The sequence below is a fragment of the Hyla sarda genome, chromosome 3 (assembly GCF_029499605.1).
Source record: "Hyla sarda isolate aHylSar1 chromosome 3, aHylSar1.hap1, whole genome shotgun sequence".
In the NCBI taxonomy this organism is placed as follows: domain Eukaryota; kingdom Metazoa; phylum Chordata; class Amphibia; order Anura; family Hylidae; genus Hyla; species Hyla sarda.
The window spans coordinates 161,885,993-161,906,314 of record NC_079191.1 but is presented as its reverse complement, the minus strand read 5'-3'; the positions used below and the strand labels follow the sequence as shown (position 1 = coordinate 161,906,314).

The 20,322-nt window shown below is 40.7% G+C and overlaps 1 protein-coding gene across 1 annotated transcript in view; it reads right to left on the bottom strand.

Annotated features, from left to right (window-relative positions):
• The window catches only part of LOC130360998 (probable cation-transporting ATPase 13A4), an 82,067-nt gene that overhangs the window by 18,950 nt on the left and 42,795 nt on the right, over positions 1 to 20,322 (bottom strand). Inside the window, exons 21-27 of the mRNA XM_056563555.1 lie at positions 19,444 to 19,486; positions 15,422 to 15,531; positions 9,010 to 9,106; positions 8,073 to 8,145; positions 6,002 to 6,173; positions 3,529 to 3,737; positions 3,338 to 3,426 (exon numbers count right to left, since the gene is read on the bottom strand). Of these exons, the coding sequence (XP_056419530.1) occupies positions 3,338 to 3,426; positions 3,529 to 3,737; positions 6,002 to 6,173; positions 8,073 to 8,145; positions 9,010 to 9,106; positions 15,422 to 15,531; positions 19,444 to 19,486 (793 nt within the window). The remainder of the gene's footprint in view (positions 1 to 3,337; positions 3,427 to 3,528; positions 3,738 to 6,001; positions 6,174 to 8,072; positions 8,146 to 9,009; positions 9,107 to 15,421; positions 15,532 to 19,443; positions 19,487 to 20,322) is intronic.

Sequence of the window (20,322 nt, the reverse complement as noted above, 5' to 3'; positions counted from 1 at the left end):
TGCGGTGGTCAACACGCCCCTTTCCCGCAGGCTGTCGGTGCACCATGCAGGAGATTGCGGGAGGCCCCAGCAGTCAGGCCCCAGCGGTCAGACCCCCGCAATCTGAAACTTATCCCCTATCCTTAGATATGGAATACTGCTTTAATATACTATTAATTTTAAATTATGACCTATCTAGTTAAGGTGCTTCAACCACGTGACTCCTATTGACCAAGGAAGCTTACAAAATACAATTTAGCATGCTTACTCCAACAGACCCACAAATAGGAGTTCGGATGGGGGGCTACTTTCTACTAATATATACTGTAAGGCGGAGCCTAGCCACGGACTGGAATGGACATGTGAGCTGCAGCTCTCCCGTCTGCCTCGCTGATTACTGCCTCTACATACCTTTCTTTTAGCTGAAAATGGTCAAGATTGGTCGCGGAACCTCTGGCGAACCCAGTGACTCCCCGAGACCAGGCAAGAGCCAAGCGGACATGTCAAAATTCCTTAAAAAGAAAGGGGGTGTCTCACCAGCGCGCCTTCTCAAAATGGCGCCGGACACTTCTTCCCAGCCTGAACCCGCCGATGACGGAGACCAGGACAGCGACACAGAAGGTTGCTTGCCTGCAGTGGTCATACAGTGCTTCTTGAAGACCTTCATGAAGAAGGCCCTCGCCCAGGCTGTGAAACCGGTGCTAGTGGAGTTGGCGGAGATAAAGTCGGAAGTCCTCACGATAGGCACCAGGACTAAAGCGCTGGAAGCCGCCTGTTCGTCCCTGACCTCACACTCCGCGGCCGTTGCCGACCGAGCAGAGCTCATGGAAGCACATCTCAACACCACATACTCCCTCATCGAGGACCAGGAGAACAGGAGCAGGAGAAAAAATGTTTGCTTTAAAGGTATTCCAGAATTGTGGGTGGCGGGGGCCCTAGAGAGGGTCGCACGCAACATTTTTGTGGGCTTGCTGGGTCAGGAGCGGGCAGGGGCCATAGTGATAGAAAGGATCCCCCGCTCACTGCGCCCGAAACCTAAACCATCTGACCCCCCGAGGGATGTCATTTGTGGTCTTCTGTCCTACTTCGATACGGCAGCCTACGGCAGCCATCTTACAGGCTGCCAGAGAGAAGAGGCAACTCACCTACAGCGAAGCAGAGGTCGCCCTGTACCAGGACATTGCCCCGTCAATTTTGGCTAAAAGATTCCTGCTGGAGCAACTTCGCGGTTTGGGCCTTCAATACGCCTGGCTCGGCCTCTCCATCTCACATGGTACCCGCCGCATCATAGTGAAGACACCTGCAGACCTTGCCCTGGTGTGGCCTGCCCTGGGAATACAACTCATGGACATACCTTCTTGGCTTCCAGTCACGGGTCTGAAGTCGCTGCCACCGCTCCCGAAAATGGATGGATGGACCCTGGTCTACGGCACCAAAGCTGACAAGAAGAACACCCCGCAGAAGGACATTCCTCCTCACCGCTGAGATCCCCGTTGCGGCTCCACTGATCTTGGCAGCCGTGTACACAGCCCTGACGTTCCGATGCAGAGACTGTCTACTTCTATCAGTGTGCTGTTTCTCATCTTCCTTGTTGCGGATACTGTCAGCCTCAACATACCGGTCAGTGACCCTTGATTTCCCCAGCCTCACCATACTGAGACCTGCTCCCTAATTCCCGGAAACTCACTATTTCTTGCTTATGATCACCCTGGTCACCCTACCCCCCCCCCCCCCCCCTCTATCGCTAGCTATCGCTAGCTTTTGGTCAGAAGTGGAATGCTCTATTAACTCCTTCCTCCCCAAACCAATTACACTTGACCCTGGGTTGGTTCTTCATGGGCCCCATAAAGATACCCTACTAGCCCACCTTCTTGCTGAGGCTAAGTCGCTGGTCCCCCTGAGGTGGCTTAATTCAAACCCACCTACAATTGCAGAGTGGACGTCCAAAGTTAATCAACTCTGTAGGTTTGAAGAGATGTCCAGTAGGGCTGAACGCTCCCATGCCAAATTCCTATGTGTCTGGGATCCCTGGCTGAGACATTCTGGGTGTGGTTCAGGTGCCTGAGACTTCCCGTTTATTACACCTGTGAATATGTATATCTCCTTCCAGCGTCTCTACTCCTTTTAGAATCCACTTGCACCCTCATCATGAAGACCGTTATTTATTAATTTATTTATTTATTTACTTACTTGTTTTTATTTCTTTATACCTTCACACCATTTCTAAAGCCTGTACGAGCTTTGCTTCGCGTGCATGTTGCGGAGTGAGAGCCTCTTATGCCCGGTCACTCCGAATCCACTTGCACCCTCATCATGAAGACCATTATTTATTAATTAATTTATTTATTTACTTACTTGTTTTTATTTCTTTATACCTTCACATCATTTCTAAAGCCTGTACGAGCTTTGCTTGGCGTGCATTTTGCGGAGTGAGAGCCTCTTATGCCCGGTCACTCCGACACCGTGTTACTCCGATCCGTAGTACCCCTTCCCCCACCTCCTTCTTCTTTACCCACCCCCCCCTCCAATTATTCTCTCCCCCTTCCCCTTGGAGGGGAATAACTGACTGCCTTAGAGCAATTAAAGAGCTCTCCTCCCCGTTCTTGAGATGTTGATTTTGATGTTATGTGCATATATACTGTGTAGTTGATTTCATACCCTTGTTCTTCTGTTAGCCTCCACCAAGGCTTGTTTGTATCTATTCTTTGTTCTTAAACTAATAAAAATGTAATTGCTAATATATAATGTAATTTAAAGAGAAACCACAACTGATAGAGTTCTCCCTATTTGGGTATGGAGAGAAATCTATCAGACTAGGCTGATTGGGTTGGAAAAGCCACAGGGGCCACCCCAGTGAATTGAAACCCTGTTCCTTGTCAGCTTTATAACTATGATTTTGGTAATGATACAACATTTTACAGTTAATCACACACCATTGTAATAAGGGAGGAAGCCAATGAGTGTTTCCTGTTTACCACGGTTCCCACTGCATGAAACTGATGACAGGTTCCCTTTAAGTATGTTATTATATAATATTCTTGCAAAATACGAACGGTGTTTGTTCATGTGGAGATTACAAGATGATATAATAACACCTTACATTTAATAGATAAGTGATATACTGATATAAAGCTTAGTCAGTATAAATTCAGATCCTGACAAGTATTTAACAAATCACAGTGTACATACTGTATATGAGATTTAAACTGGAAGCACAAAACAAGTCCACAGTGTTATCATTGGATTATCTTACTTGACATTTAATTGTCATTGTAATATTTAATTGTCAGACTATTATCTAGCCTAAAACTCTGTTCAGTTTATATACACTTAAAATGACCTGATAGTGTTTACTTACCTCCAATACAATGTATATACTCTGTATGTCAGCAAATAACAGGAAAATACAGACTCCCACCTGGACCGCCAATACAGCAGAAAATGCATCTGCGAAAAAAATAAATAAATAAATAAAATAAGATTTGGACTTTTCCTCCTATATTATTTAATTTCCATTAAATTGTTATTATGGAGAATAGTTATACTTACAATTGGTATAGATTGGCTGTCGAAATGGCTTGCCTTTTGAGAAAACAAAAGCCACTATTATGCAATGAAAAGTTGTCAGGAGCCACAAGGTTGTCGTCTCATAGCTTTTATGGCTCATGTTCAGCCAAAAGCTTGATTGTGTATTTTCAGTCGTATTGAGACCAAGTTCGCTGATATTCATAAGACTGATGTTTCCATAAATGCAAGCGCTAAAAAAATCAATAAAAGTTTTTTTTGTTTTTTGTTTTCATATTAATTCCACAGTATTTCTTAAGAAATGTTATGATCAGTATATAATTGGATATTTAACATCTTTGTGCACAAGTGGGCCCAGATTTATCAATCTGCATGAAATCAAAATTGTCTGTTTTTGCCCATTACAACCTATCACAGCTCAGCTTTCATATCTTGGCAATCTTTGGTAAAGTGAAAGCTGAGCTGTGATTGGTTACTATATACTTTATTCTTTCAAATCTGTACTAGAGATCCTACTTCTATTCACCTATTAGGAAATTGTTATCAGTATGTCCCCCATGGACCGCAGTGAGTGTCATATTAAGGCATGTTGTATAAGCTCCTAATAAACTCCTAATATTCCCATGTAAATACATTCAATTGAAAGAGAACTCTGGTACAGAAGAGCTTATCCCCTATCCGAGGGATAGGAGATAAGTGTCTGATCTCAGGGGGGGGTCAGACTGCGGTCACCGATGCGCCCCTCCATGTATCTCTATGGGAGAGCTGGATATACAGCAATCCATGCACGGAATGTAGGTCATTCCATGAGTGAGGAGTGTTGGGAGGCAGAAGATCATGGGGGCTCCAGCAGTCGGACCCTTTTAAAGGAATTGTCTGAGATTAGAAATCCCTGCAATTCCAGCTACAACAATGAAAAATAGTGGAATCCTTTGTGCAAAGTAACCAAAACTTTTTTTTAATCCCAGGCAACTCTTCGAATCTACTTGGTTTTTTGTCCTGAGTTTTCTTGCTTGAAAAAAACGCACGAAAAAATGCCTGAAAAAACACCAGTGCAATTTCCTGATTCTGGCGATTTTTCTGGTGCTTTTTTTTCTCTGATCCATGCTGGGAGCTGTAGTACCTGCATTAATAGACAGATTGCAGCGAGTGTAACTTCTGACACCTGTTGCGATCTGTCTATTAATGCAGATACTACAGCTCCCAGCATGGAGCAGATTGTGCTCCATGTTGGGAGTAGCAGTACCTGCAGTTAAGGAAAGATCAAAGCGGATGTCACTCCTGACACCCGCTGTGATCCTCCTGTATAATGTATAGGTGCGGGCGGACGCTCTTCTATGGTCTCCTGCACTGCCATATATATATATTCACATATTCCTATTTCCCACAGAGAGCTGTGATTGGCTCTAACCATCTGGCCAATCACAGCTCTCTGCGGGAAATATGAATAGGTGTATATATATACGGCAGTGCAGGGGACCATAGAAGAACGACTGGCCGCATCTATACATTATACATAATATAAACCACCTGCAAAAACGCCAAAGTTAAAACCCACATATTTTTCTTGCCATCTTTTAAATTTTTAAAATTTTGACAAAAAAAATCGACAGTGGCTCAACATGCTGCGATTTTGGAGAACCGCCAAGGAGCTGAAAACCCCAAAAAGGAGTGAAAAAAAGCCAAAAGGATTAGCGGCAGAGTGGAGCTCCATTTTGTAGCACAGCAGGCTCAGCACAGAGGGAGGAGCCGTAACGATGATTATTTCCAGGAAACATAGATCATCAGAGCACTGAAGGTCTTGGGAGAAGGCTTATTACCATATTCAGAAGACCAAGATTACCAAAGAATAGAGTCATGGACATAAGATTGATAAGTATGATTTTCATCAGTGTTACCCACACAATAACCCTGTATCAACAGATTAGTATGGATGACACTGATGACAGATTCCTTTAAAAGATACATTTTATAGTTACATAAACTCATGTTGCAATATCTAAACATAAATTATTTCAAAATGTAGTTGTTTTGAATAATTTCTTTATAGGGTAGGGTCACATTTAGCGTATACATAGGGTATTTCACACAATGCAGTAGGAAATATGCTGTGTATTCTCCTATGAAAAGACACACAGGGCTACCCACGGCAGCCCTGCGTCCGCAATGAGGTTTGGAGGCAGGCCCAGCGTGCCAACGTGACTGTGACACTCAGGCCCACCTCCAAACCTCACTGTGCACACAGGGCTGCCACGGGTAGCCTTGTGTGTCTGTTCACAGGAGAACACACAGACTATTTCCCACTGCGTAGTGAATTTTGTGCTGTGTGTAATATGCTGTGATGTGTGACCCTATCGTAAAAGAACATTTCTGTTTTAGTGCAACAATAATTTTAACAATAATTTTAAAGTAAATGTTTATTCCAGACTCATATTAGAAAATATTAGTATGAAGTAATACGATTTTAAGGTCTAGAGTACAATGCATAGATGCTTACGTGTAAGGGTTTTCTGTGTACCAAGGGTGCTGTTGGACAACAATGAATCCATATACTTGTATTGCTATAGAGAAAAGTGAGTGCAATACAACTGACAGCAAGAGAGGTGGTGATATGAGCTGAGCTGGAGGTCGGTATGGAGCTAGTTTGGGGTATGCATGGTTTAAACTCACTGGAAAAAAAAGATAAAATAGAAAATGCAACATAATTGTTTTTGGTTCTAAGAACTGGGCTTACTGAATGTTTTCTAGTTTTAACTTTATACTATAAACATGTAGATAAATAATACAGCAGAGAAATAGCGGGATATGAATCACTGAGTTGTCTTGTATGTAATTTCTCAAGTCACTTTTATTGTAGGTTTTTTGGACGGACATGCATATAATTTATCATATAGTTTCATGATGTCTCATAAACAATGTGCAAGTCCACCAAAACTAACAAAATGACTTCACAACACCATTTCTTGCAATGTAACGCAGATTACTAATGAGGGTGGTCTATGCTTAGAGTTTTTTTTTCAACCATTGTTATGTAATTTTGTGTATTTTAGAAAAATCGCAAATGATAAATTAATAACCAAAGCCAGAAGTAAATCCCGTAGGAAGGAGAAGTATAAGTCCTCCCTTTATATTTCCTATTGCTTTTATATATACTTCTGGCTTTGGCTCAAAAACTGCAGTAGCCGTTTTCCAAAAAAATGCAAGAAAAAACCTGTGTGGAAACCTGGCCTTATATACATGTATGCCTTGATTTCCATAGCACTAAACAGTCATTATTATCATGTGCTCAATGTAAAATTTAAAGAGTACCTGTCGCCAAACTAAACTTTATATAATATTTAACCTTTATATGTTTTTAAATGGCCCCTAGGTGGCTCTGTTCTGTTCCCTGCTGCAAGTCAAACAGTTAGTTTGGTCTTCTCCCGCCCTGGCAGGAGACCAGACTCAGGAAGTGCATGCGGGGCATGGAGAGGCACAACTCTCGCAGTCTTCAGTGACATCGTACCTGCTGGGAACGCCCACTTTCTCCTGCCAGGAGCTCACACAATGTGATCAAGGGGAAAGATGATACAGAGCTTTTTAAAACTTGGAAAAAAAATTGAAAGTCAAGAGGGGTGTTAGGAGTAGTTAGGAAATATAATCTGAGTTAGTTTAGAAAATATGGTTTGATGACAGGCACTCTTTAAAAATAGGGAACATGTCACATTTAAAATGCAGTCTACTCTGCAAGCATTATGTTATGGAACAGGAGGAGCTGAGCGTATAAATATATAGTTTTGTGGGAAGAGTTTCAGGATAGCACATTTACCCATGTAAACTTCTGCTCATTCTGGAATAAGAAGTCAAGAAGGCATGCATATAGAGGGAGCTGTTAATCACTGAGTAGGACCATCTACATGACTACTTGGTGCAGAATAAAAAGAGATTTATAAGAATAAGTGCCAAGTTATCCTGGAACTTTCCCCATGTTCCCTCTATAAATCAGGTTCAATATAGCATGTGTTTTTAATTCCCTACAAGTATTTTTCCACTGTATTTATTAAGGTTTCCTTACATTTTGCACTTTTCCCTACATTTTGCTTTTTATTACACCTTCTCTGAACTGTACAGTTTTCCTCAGCTCAAATCCACCACATTTTATGTGGAAACATTAGTAAATATGTTGGGATTTTTAGAAATGCCGTGGACACGGCCCTTTTGGCAGCCACGCCCCTATGCTGATGGCCAGGCCTCTTTTTGGGTTTTCTCAGTAAAATGGAGAGTTCGTTGGGTTTTTCTCAATTGTAATGCAAATTTTCACATGAATGAATGGAGTAAAAAAATGTTCACCTACTCCACTTTTCATGAATTCCCCAAATGTAAACTGTAATAAAGATTTTTATCCAAATTCTAGAGCATCGTTTGCTTACAAAAACAGAAGATTTCTATACAACTACAGTAGCGGCTGAATTAAAAAAAAAAAAAGTGTGTGAATATAACGATTCTTATGTGTTGAAAAACACTTTAAGCCTGTGTGTCGAAAAACACAAAATAACATAAGATTATACAGAATTATGCATGCTTCTTACTTGTTAAGCAGACAACTATAGTCACAGCCACATCTTGAACAAGGAGTTGATAGTTGGAAAGGATGTTTATTTGCTATAGAAAATAAGAAAATATGGAAAGAAAAATGAAAGAAAAAACAAGCTATCATTTTTTATAAGTTGAAGGTTGAAGGTTTCCTCTATCTACAGGAAAGGGGTTAAGTAGCTGATTAGTAGGAGTCCAATCACTGGGACCCGGACCACCACCGTCTCAGACTGTACTAGCAAAGTGTCAAGATCACTGCTCAACAGCATAGAACTGAACAGTGACAGCAATCCGAAGATTGTTTATAATAGTCCCCTATGAGGAATTTAAAAAATAAAAATAAAAAATGACCCATTCCTAAAAAAATGTACAAATAAAATGTGTAAGCAAAAAAAAAAAAAATAAACATATTTAGTATCCTCACTGGTGGAGTTGTCCGAACTATAAAAATGTCATATTTATAGTCCTGCAAGATGAAAGGCCTTCAATGTACAAAATACCAAATGCCAAAATTGTTGATTTTTGGTCACCTCATATAACATTAAAAATGAATAAAAAGTGAACAAGAAGTCCCATCACAAAAAAAAAAAAAGAAAGAAAACCTAGATCACAATTTCGCTCCACTAATAATATGTTTTTGTTTTGGCCTTACATTTTATGGTAAAATGAAAGGTGTCATTTCAAAGTACACTTCGCTGTGCAAAAAACAAGTCTTCATATGGGAAAAAAAGAATGATGTCTCTTAAAAGGAGGAGAATACAAAAACACAGAAAATGAAAATTGGCCTGGTCCTGAAGGGGAGTTAAATTACACTTTTGCTGTATTCTCTACTATTTACATATTTGATTGTTACTTTTTATAAATTGAAAAATAGGAACTATACATCAAAACAATAGTTAAAGAGAAAAGCCATTAATTAATAAGAGAATTTACCCAGTATAGTAGCAGTAGACAAACAAACTGGATCATGGCATAAAGTGTCATGTATTTGAATACACAGAAAGATGTTACCAAGGCTGCTCTTCCTTCCCTAAACAGAAAAAAATGTAGGTCAGTAGCCATCCCATCAATCATCACATTAAGCAATAATCAAATTCCACATACATACAGATTAAAAAGATTATAAAGTAGGATTATTATTCTAACTAGGTTGGTTGTATAAGCGTTGTTGATTTAGTGTTGCTTAAAGGAAACCTGTCATCACTTTCATTTTTCCTGAACAAAAAGTAATTGGGGTGGTCTCTGGCAGCTTCTGCCCATCTCTCCAGCTAATTGATAAATATTTCCCTGTTTGCGTATAGGGAAATATCTATCAATCAATTCTGGTAAAACAATTAAAAGCCCCTGGGAACCACCACAGTGACTCATGGTTTGGGCTGCATGAAAGTGATGACAGGTTCCCTTTTAAGTGAATAATGTTATTTTTTTATTTTTTTTTGCACTCCTAGACTCATAAGTCTATACTAATTTGTGTCCTAATCTATATTTTATGGGTCCAAAATCTCAATTTTTTGTTATTGAACTGCTTTCACAAACGTAGATATTTAAAGAGGTTATCCAGTCTGTTCTCAGGATAATCCAAAAATATTAGATCAGCGGGTCTAATATTGGCAAACTATTGGCTTGTATCTGCAATCAGCATATTATCTGTAGCAAGGTTTTGGATTGTTTCCAATCTATAATTGATGGTGTATCCATTTTTTTCAGGCTTGATAACCCTTCTTAAAGGGGTACTCCACTGGCCAGCATTCAGAACTAAATGTTCTGAATGCTGTTTTTGCCCTGAGGGGGTCGGCCAAGCCCCTAGTGATGTCATGGTCACGTACACCCCCAATGCAAGTCAATAGGAGGGGGCGTGGCAGTCAATGAGAGGCGGTGTGACAGCCATCATGCCCGCTCCCATAGACTTGTATTGAGGGGGCATGGCTGTGACCTCACAAATGGCGTGTCCGATCCCCATTGCGCAAAAACAGCATTCAGAACATTTAGTTCTGAAGACTGGCCAGTAGAGTACCCCTTTAAGGGTAGTTTCACACACAAAGTATTGAGCAAGCTTTTCCTTAAGTTTTTGAATCAAAGCCAGGAGTGGATTCAAAATGCATGGAAATTATAAAGGAAGGACTTATACTTCTCCTTTCTGTGGGATCTACTTTTGGCTTTGGCTCAAAAAAGTGAACAAAAACTGTCCCAAAAATGTTTCTGTGAAATCCCCCTAAACGATAACAAGCATACAATACTAGATGGAGATTAGAACTGTACTGCATATGGGTCTCATTCAACTAAAAAAGAAATCTGTATAAACAATGTACTAAAGATGAGCAAACCAAACTTGTACCATATGAATTCAGTCAGAACTTTGCTTAAAGTTTGGCACAAACTCAAACTTGGGACAGATTAGTTTGGATGGACCTACTAAAAATCTTGGCAGCATTTTGAAGAAATGACCACATTACCTTTGCAAAGCTCATAATGCCCTGCAAACAGCTCTCCCAGCTGATCAAGAGGCAGTATATGGGTGATATCAAAGGAAATATAAAAGACTATGCACAAAGATTAGATCTCTGTAAGGAACAGTGAGCAACACAGATATATATAGGACCACACATAAATAATGATTGTATAAATACCAGCAGACATCTGCCACCAGAAAGGATTTTTTTTTTTTTTTGGGGGGGGGGGGGGGGGGGTGAATGGTTGAGTGGATGCTGGATTTTAAAACGTATAACATTTTTTCTAGTGCAGTGTATTTTTAAACAAGCTGGTACGATTTGTTTATCTTCCTTAGCCATACATGTTGCCATCACTTTGCTCAGTACTAAGTACTAAGTACTAAGTTAGACTAGTCTACCCAACAGTATTATATGGGGGCTCTTTTATGGCTCTTAGACATTAGTTATACATGTGTCTTTGGGTAAAATCAAAGTTTTAAAACACTTGCTTGTCTCTTTAAAGCGTACCTGTCAGATCCCCCCCCCCAAAAAAAATAGTTTTTAATATATCAATCAGTACTTAATCCTGACCATGTACATCACATTTTTATGTGTCTAGCATCTTTATTTACTTTTTATTATACTTTTAATTTAGCTCACTAGTCTGAATTCCTCTCAAAGGGAGGGGGCGTGGCCTAACTGTGCAGGTCTCCACCCCCTCCCTCAGTATGCTGTCTGCTCACATCTCCCCTGGCATTAGCAAAACTACAACTCCCAGCTTGTCCTCACTGACAGTAGCAGAACACAAGCTGACAGTGGGAGGATTTTTCCTCCAGCTGTGAGTCCTGTGCTCACAGCTGTCAATCAAGGAAGTGGGTCCATGACGCATGGACACAGCAGAAATAGTATGTGTCCAAGCAGGCAGGAGGGGCAGTTGTTTGGCTGGCTTTTTCAGTATAAAATTGTCACTATCCGGACTGGTATGCAGGTAGTGGATCCTCTGGTCAGTGAGGCGATGATGCGGGCCGTACCAGTGGACCGGTTCTAAGGAGTTACTGGTTTTCACCAGAGCCCGCCGCAAGGCGGGATGGGCTTGCTGCCGCAGTAACTCCCAGGTCGTATCCCCCGATAGCGACTCGACCCCACTGACAGCTGAGATAGGCGTGGTACAGAAGGACTAGACAGAGGCGAGGTCAGACGTAGCAGAAGGTCAGGGCAGGCGGCAATGGTACGTAGTCAGGGGCAACAGCAGTAGGTCTGGATACACAGGTTATGGCACACACTAAACGCTTTCACAAGGCACCAGGCAACAAGATCCGGCAGGAACAGGAAAGGGAAGTGAGTTTATATAGTATTCACAGTAATTAGAACTGATTAGGAACAGATTGGGCCAGGCACCAATTAATGGTGCACTGGCCCTTTAAATCTGAGAGACCCGGCACGCGTGCGCCCTAGAAAGCGGGACCGCACGCGCCGGGGCTGAGACAGAGGACAGGGCAGATAATCAGAGCAGGATGCGATCCACAAGTGGACTAGTGCCGCCATGCGGATCGTATCCCCGTCGACAGCACTGTAGCAGCGCTCCCGGTCAGAGTGAGAGACCGGGGCGCTGCAGGAGACCAGATGCCGCGAGCGCTCCAGGATGGATACGGGACCCGGAGCGCTCGGCGTTACAAAAATACTGAACATTTTCTAATGAAAGCAATTGCAAAACCTATTGGTTTATAACATATCAAAAGTTTTTGTATCTGACAGTGCTTATTTAAAGCACCCTTGCCCCCGTTCCCCCACCAGTGACTGCTACAAGTTATTATTTGACTTTATGGCTTTAGATAAGAGAAAAACATACAGCTCTTCAATGTCAATATGATTGCTCTGAAGAACCCCAAATATTGTAAATCATATAATTATACAATATAGTGTATAGAAAACATTAACTAGGACATGTCTTCTCAGGCCCATTTCACATATAATAGAAATGCTTGTGCTTGTTTTCATAACTTTTCCATTCATATGAAATAAGAGTTAAAGTGTTATCCGACTTTCACTGTTTCTGGGAGAAGGCATGTGGTGCTCTTATAAAAAAAAATAAAAAATAAAAAAAGCACTGTGCTTTCTATTTTTTTTAATAAATAAAACTAGTCCTGTGCAACTGTGTCATATAATGTTTTCCTTACATACTGACAGCGGTGCTCAACAAGACTCCTTTTCTGTTCCTCATTTGTTCCTGTCTTCATATTCGTACCTCTTGGCTAATGAATCAGGTCATTTGAGTAGCATACTGTATACTTATCTGCCTTTCATAGAGTTGTGCCTATCTCCTAGTAATACTCTATAAGGTTAGTACCCACTCTAGATACTACACGAGGGAACATGCCTTTTTGTCTCCTCCTCTACCTTGCTGTTTGTGAGAAAGCATGATCTTCCTGATAAATGCCAGTTGGAAGCCATGAGAGGCAACATATGTGGCCGCAAGATGTCCTGCACATATCGCTAAGTTGTTGGGGTCCCTCGTAACATTACTAGGGATGACTACTGTCAGATCATCACTCAATACACAAAGACAGGATTTATGTGCTTACCATGGGGCCACCATTCTTGAACCTGACTATTGTTTGATCCCAAAAAGAACCTGGGTTTAACACTAAAGATAATACTGTTCCAGTCTGTAGCAGTCCAGGTATATCTTTCAGAACACCAATACCAACAAAGGCAACTGTGGCTGGCTGTCAATGGCAGGACACATAATGGGCAGTGGAAAAAAAAGTTCCTCTGCCAAGCATCTGAAAATGCAAAGACAGAGGCCCTCATTTACTATTTCAAACCTGACATGTTTTATTGGGTTGTGCGCCAGAAATTCTTTCTGCACCAGAAATTGCTCCAGAATTTTCATTAGAATTAAAAAAAACCTGACTAACTCTTCATTTTTCTAAGAAAACCCGTCGGGAAAAGGGGGCATGGTCACCAAAAAGGGGCGTGTTCCCTACATTTTCACAAAAACCCAACATATTTACTAAGGTTTCCACAGAAATGTGGTGGATTTCAGCTGAGGAAAATCCTACAGATCAGAGCATGTGTTAAAAAAAGCAAAATGTAGGGAAAGTGGAAAATATAGGGAAACATTAGTAAATACCGTGGAAAAAAAAATTGTGGGAAATTAAAACACACAAAGAAACCTACACTCCATTCATAGAAAATGAGGCCCAGAGGGTATAATGAAGATACAGGGGTATCTAGTGATGTAATGAAGAGACAGGGGTGTTATAAAGGTGCTACCTATGTCTGGATGGTGGACAAGGAAATTGTTGGGGTTCCTTTTATTTTTTATAACCAGACATGTACAAAACAAAGCAGTGGAAGACTGGCATTATGTTGGCTCTTCCCAGACAAAATAATGCCAGCCTGCTACAGCCCAGAGACTAATAATACACTTCTATTTCCCTGGTGCCGGTGGGTGACAAGGTAATAATGGAGATTAGAACTTGTCCTTTAACAAGCTAACAATAAGCTCCAAATTAGCAATGGAAAAGACAGATCCATTACTTATCCTGTAAAGTAAAAAAAAACTGTCAATGGAAATAAAATGTATCAACCCATGGAGGTCTGGATATGGATACGTATAAGGCATAAACCAAATTTATCAAATGGTGCAAGATATGAATAAGCATGGTGGAACTGATTGGTTCCTACTCTGTTTGGTTTCTTATTTAAAAGATGTTTTTAACCCATTTGCGCCAAAATATGCAACTTTTTACACAGCCAGTTTTGTAAGACAGGTCTTGGCTTTTGTAGATTTGCGACAAATTTGCGACAAATTCTGTGACAAATCGCTATGATAAATCCATTACCACTGCATTAAGGTTACTGCAAACCTTGGTTTCTTGTGTAAACCAAAAGTCACAGAAAAAGTCACACATTTAACAAAATCCTGTGACAAACCCATAAAAAAAACACATAAATCCTTTGATATATCCCCATATCTTTTTTATGATCTCATTTACCTTATATAATTATGCTATATGTAGTTGACCTGTAATGATCCTGCTCAGTGATCAGCTTAGGATATTGCTAAACCAGCAGGATAGAGAGAGACTACTGGTATTTATAGCACCAGCCCTACGCACCTTGTGCTCTCAGCCCTGCCTGACCACACAATGGGGGAGATTTATCAAAACCTGTCCAGAGGAAAATATGCCCAGTTGCCCATAGCAACCAATCAGATTGCTCCTTTCATTTTTAACATGACCTCTGCAAAATGAAAGAAGCAATCTGATTGGTGGCTATAGCCAACTCAGCAACTCTTTCTATAGACAGATTTTGATAAATCTCCCCCACTGTGTTCCCAGTAACAGTTTATAACCACAATGGGGAGCTTCTTCTGGAAGAATTTGTGGATGTAGCTTCTGGGGACCAGTTTAGCCATAATCAGAATGAATTGCCTGACAATATATGGCACACATTTATAAGATTGCTCAAAAAGTATTTTGGAAAAAAGTTAAATAAAAGTTGAGGTACACTTTAACAAGAGAAAGTGAGGGAGAAGAGGTAATTAATGCTACTTGGAGGAATGGGAAATAACTGCATGCTATATTTCACTGTTAAAGGAATTATCCAGGAATAAAAAGAAAACAGGCCTAATTTCTTTCATAGACCGCTCTCTGTCTGTCTCCCCTTTGGGTGTGGTATTACAATGTGGCTCCATTCACTTCAATGGAACTGAGCTGCAGAACCACACCCAAACTGGAAAGAGACAGGAAAGTCTTTGAAAAAAATGATCTCTGTTTTTCAATTGCTGGATAACCCCTTTAACTTTGATATAAGGTATATTATACCATTCGGACGACAGCAAAATACCTCTACAGTTTTGTCAAACTACTAAGAACATGAAAATAGGAAGTATTGGCTCCATGACATACTTGATCAACTGTGGGATGCATTGTATGTTAGGAGTATGTGACGTGAATGGAGAGGCAACAGACGCTTCTTGTTCAGAAAGAGATATACCAGCATGGGCCACTTTTAATGCCTAGAAAGAAGAAATCATAGAACTTCTGTTAAAAGGCTTTATTAATATTTTTTGTGGTTTCCTGTTCTGTAGTTAATATACATTTTGTATACCTCTGACCAGATATTACTATATTTTTCTTCTGCCTTAAAGGTTTTGTCCAGATATAAAAAAAAAAAAAAAAAATTCTGCAAATGTTATAAAATATTAAAACAAACAAACACTATGGGGGAGATTTATAAAAACCTGTCCAGAGGAAAAGTTGTCCAGTTGCCCATAACAACCAATCAGATCGCTTCTTTAACCCCTTAAGGACTCAGGGTTTTTCAGTTTTTGCACTTTCGTTTTTTCCTCCTTACCTTTTAACCCCTTAAGGACCGGAGGTTTTTCCGTTTTTGCATTTTCGTTTTTTGCTCCTTGCTTTTAAAAAATCATAACTCTTTCAAATTTACACCTAAAAATCCATATGATGGCTTACTTTTTGCGCCACCAATTCTACTTTGTAATGACGTCAGTCATTTTGCCCAAAAATCTATGGTGAAGCGGGAAAAAAAATCATTGTGCAACAAAATTGAAAAAAAAAACGCTGTTTTGTAACTTTTGGGGGCTTCCGTTTCTACGTAGTACATTTTTCGGTAAAAATGACACCTGATATGTATTCTGTAGGTCCATACGATTAAAATGATACCCTACTTATATAGGTTTGATTTTGTCGGACTTCTGGAAAAAATCATAACTACATGCAGGAAAATTAATACGTTTAAAATTGTCATCTTCTGACCCCTATAACTTTTTTATTTTTCCGTGTATGGGGCGGTATGAGGGCTCATTTTTTGCGCCGTGATCTGAAGTTTTTAACGGTACCATTTTTGCATTGATAGGACTTATTGATCACTTGATCTATACTAAATGATATAAAAAGTGACCAAAAATGCACTATTTTGGACTTTGGAATTTTTTTGCGCGCACGCCATTGACCGAGCGGTTTAATTAATGATATATTTTTATAATTCGGACATTTCCGCACGCGGTGATACCACATATGTTTATTTTTATTTTTATTTACACTGTGTTTTTTTTTTTTATTGGAAAAGGGGGGTGATTCAAACTTTTAATAGGGGAGGAGTTAAATGATCTTTATTCACTTTTTTTTTTCACTTTTTTTTTGCAGTGTTATAGGTCCCATAGGGACCTATAACACTGCACACACTGATCTTCTATGTTGATCACTGGTTTCTCATAAGAAACCAGTGATCAACGATTCTGCCGGATGACTGCTCATGCCTGGATCTCAGGCATTGAGCAGTCATTCAGCGATCGGACAGCGAGGAGGCAAGAAGGGGCCCTCCCGCTGTCCTGTCAGCTATACGGGATGCCGCGATTAGCCGCGGCTATCCCGAACAGCCCGACTGAGCTAGCCGGGAACTTTCACTTTCACTTTTAGTCGCGCGGCTCAGCTTTGAGCGCGCGGCTCAGCTTTGAGCGCGCTATTAGAGGCGGGTCCCGGCTTCACTATGACGCCGGGCCCGCCATGATATGACGCGGGGTTACTGTGTAACCCCGCGTTATATCAGAAGAGCAGGACCAAGGACGTACCGGTACGTCCTTGGTCCTTAAGGGATTAAAAATCATAACCCTTTCAATTTTCCACCTAAAAATCCATATTATGGCTTACTTTTTGCGTCACCAATTCTACTTTGCAGTGACATTAGTCATTTTACCTAAAAATTCACGGCAAAATAGAAAAAAAAATAATTGTGCGACAAAATCGAAGAAAAAACGCCATTTTGTAAATTTTGGGGGCTTCCGTTTCTACCCAGTGCATATTTCGGTAAAAATGACACCTTATTCTGTAGGTCCATACGGTTAAAATGGTACCCTACTGATATAGGTTTGATTTTGTTGTACTTCTGGAAAAAATCATAACTATATGCAGGAAAATTTATACGTTTAAAAATGTCATTTTCTGACCCCTATAACTTTTTTATTTTTCCACATAAAGGGCGGTATGAGGGCTCATTTTTTGTGCTGTGATCTGAAGTTTTTATTGGTACAATTTTTGTTTTGATCGGACCTTTCGATCACTTTTTATTCATTTTTTAATGGTATAAAAAGTGACCAAAAATACGCTTTTTTGGACTTTGGATTTTTTTTTGCGCGTACGCCATTGACCATGCAGTTTAATTAATGATATATTTTTATATTTCGGACATTTACGCACACGGCGATACCACGTATGTTTTTTTTTTTTTTTATTTACACAGTTTTATTTTTTTTATGGGAAAAGGGGGTGATTCAAACTTTTATTAGGGAAGGGGTTAAATGACCTTTATTAACACTTTTTTTGTACTTTTTTTTTGCAGTGTTATAGCTCCCATAGGGACCTATAACACTGCACACGCTGATCTCTCATGCTGATCACTGGCGTGTATTAACACGCCTGTGATCAGGGTTATCGGCGCTTGACTGATCCTGCCTGGCCCTCCCAGTGTCCTTTAAGCTGTTCGGGACGCCGCGATTTCACCGCGGCGGTCCTGAACAGCCCGACTGAGCAGCCGGGATACTTTCACTTCAGACGCGGCGGTCAGCTTTGATCGCCGCGTCTGAAGGGTTAATACAGGGCATCACCGCGATCGGTGATGTCCTGTATTAGCCGCGGGTCCCGGCCGTTGATAGCCACCGGGACCGACCGATATGACGCGGGGACACCGGCGGAGGACGTAAATATACGTCCTGCGTCGTTAAGGAGTTAAAGGGGTATTCCAGGAAAAAACTTTTTTCATATATATCAACTGGCTCCAGAAAGTTAAACAGATTTGTAAATTACTATTGAAACAATCTTAATCCTTTCAGTACTTATGAGCTTCTGAAGTTAAGGTTGTTCTTTTCTGTCTAAATCCAGTTGATATATATAAAAAAAAGTTTTTTTTCCTGGAATACCCCTTTAATGTTTAACAAGGCTTCTGCAAAATGAAAGAAGCAATCTGATTGGTTGCTATGGACAACTGAGCAACTTTTCCTCTGGACAGGTTTTGATAAATCTCGCCCTAAATGTTTTGTGATTTTATGATAACAAATAGCTCTCTAAGGTTAGTTTCACACTTTAGAATTTCTGTTCGGAGATTTAGTCACTGAATCAGACTGCGTTAGGACTGTGGGGACATTGTTGGACCCACAGATGGAAATGTTTGCAGTGTGGATTTCATCTAAAGAATGAGCAAGCTCATTCTTTTGCCACTGACATTCCATAGTGGCCACTGTGCTGCGGAATCTCATTGACAGCAATAGGATTCTGTTGCACCAAAATTTCAAAGCGGAATTTTACTGGGAAATTCTGTAATGTTAATCTAGCCCAAAAGCTTTAACTGGCAGTCATATCATTGTGAGCAGTTTTTCTGTTACCTGGTCACCTTAAGGGTAAGTTCACATGAGCGGACCCACAGCGTATTTTATGCTGCCACTCCACCGCTAAAGGACCGCTGCATGGTGGCTTTACATGTGCCTGCTCAGAGCGGCAATATGCCGCTACAAGTAGACACACTGAAGCAGTGTGCGAGTCGCAGCTCATGCGCGGTGTACTCGCACACATCGCGGCTGCTCCCCCTGCTTCATGAGCTAGGCCGAGAGCTGCCACGATGTGCAAGTATACTGCGCATGCGCACTGCGACTCACGCATTGCAGTGTGTCTGCTCATAGCAGCGTATTGCCGCTCTGAGCAGGCACATGTAAAGCCACCATGCAGTGGTCCTTCAGCGGCGTATTCGCAGCATAAAATATGCTCTGGGTCCACTAGTGTGAACGTACCCTAAAGGTTGTTCCTACAACACCTTGTCACGTACAACAAATATAGACTTCCTCCCTATTTTGAAACATAACACTTCATGGGCCACACCATTTAACACTAATAATGGAGACACTATATATTTTACTTACTCCACAATCATTGGCTCCATCGCCACACATGCAGACATAGTAACTATTAAAGAAAAAAACAAAATTAGTATATGTCTTCACTCCAAAAATAAGTTAAAATGAGTAAGAAAATCAAACTAAATGTTCAATACTAGACTAAAAGATCCAATATACATCTTGTCAATGAGTGTTTTTTTTTTCTTCTTTTTTTGTTAAGGTTCGGAGGCTTGACAGATCAGTATCTGCTTTTTTTTTTTTTTTTTTTTTTTTTTTTTTTTTAGGATTTAGGAACATCTATAGTCGGTGGTTCTAGCAGATTGAGAACATTATCAGATGACAGCCTAAGAAAGCCTAAAATCCATCTCCTATTGTATGTAATGTTCAGGCTGCTGCTCTGTCCTCATATGCTTTAGGCCCCGTTCACACTACGGAATTGCTGCAGAATTTCTAGGCGGAATTCCGCGGGCGGAATTACGTGGTGTGAACTTTAACATTAGTGTGGACGGGTCACCGCAAGACCCGTTCACACTGCGGAATTTCAGCGGTGAACATTTCCGCCGATGAAAGTGGCCGAACATTTCCGCCGATTGCCTCGGCGGCGGCCGCCAGGCGGAATCACTGCTAGCGGAATTCAGCCCCAAGAATTCCATAGTGTGAACGGGGCCTTACACTATAGCTCTGCTCAATAATTGCCTTAGTGCTATAAATTCAAAACCTATATGGTAGCATATAGCAGTCATAAGAACTGTAATTTCCCCTTTGTCACACAGGATTAGTTTAAAAAGTATTTTACTTCTCTTCTGCATTTAAAAACAAATAGTCACTTACCCTCTGCATGTATATATGGCTAGGGTGTAAATCTATTGCTAAAGTCTTAACAGGGCCGGTGCATGAAGATCA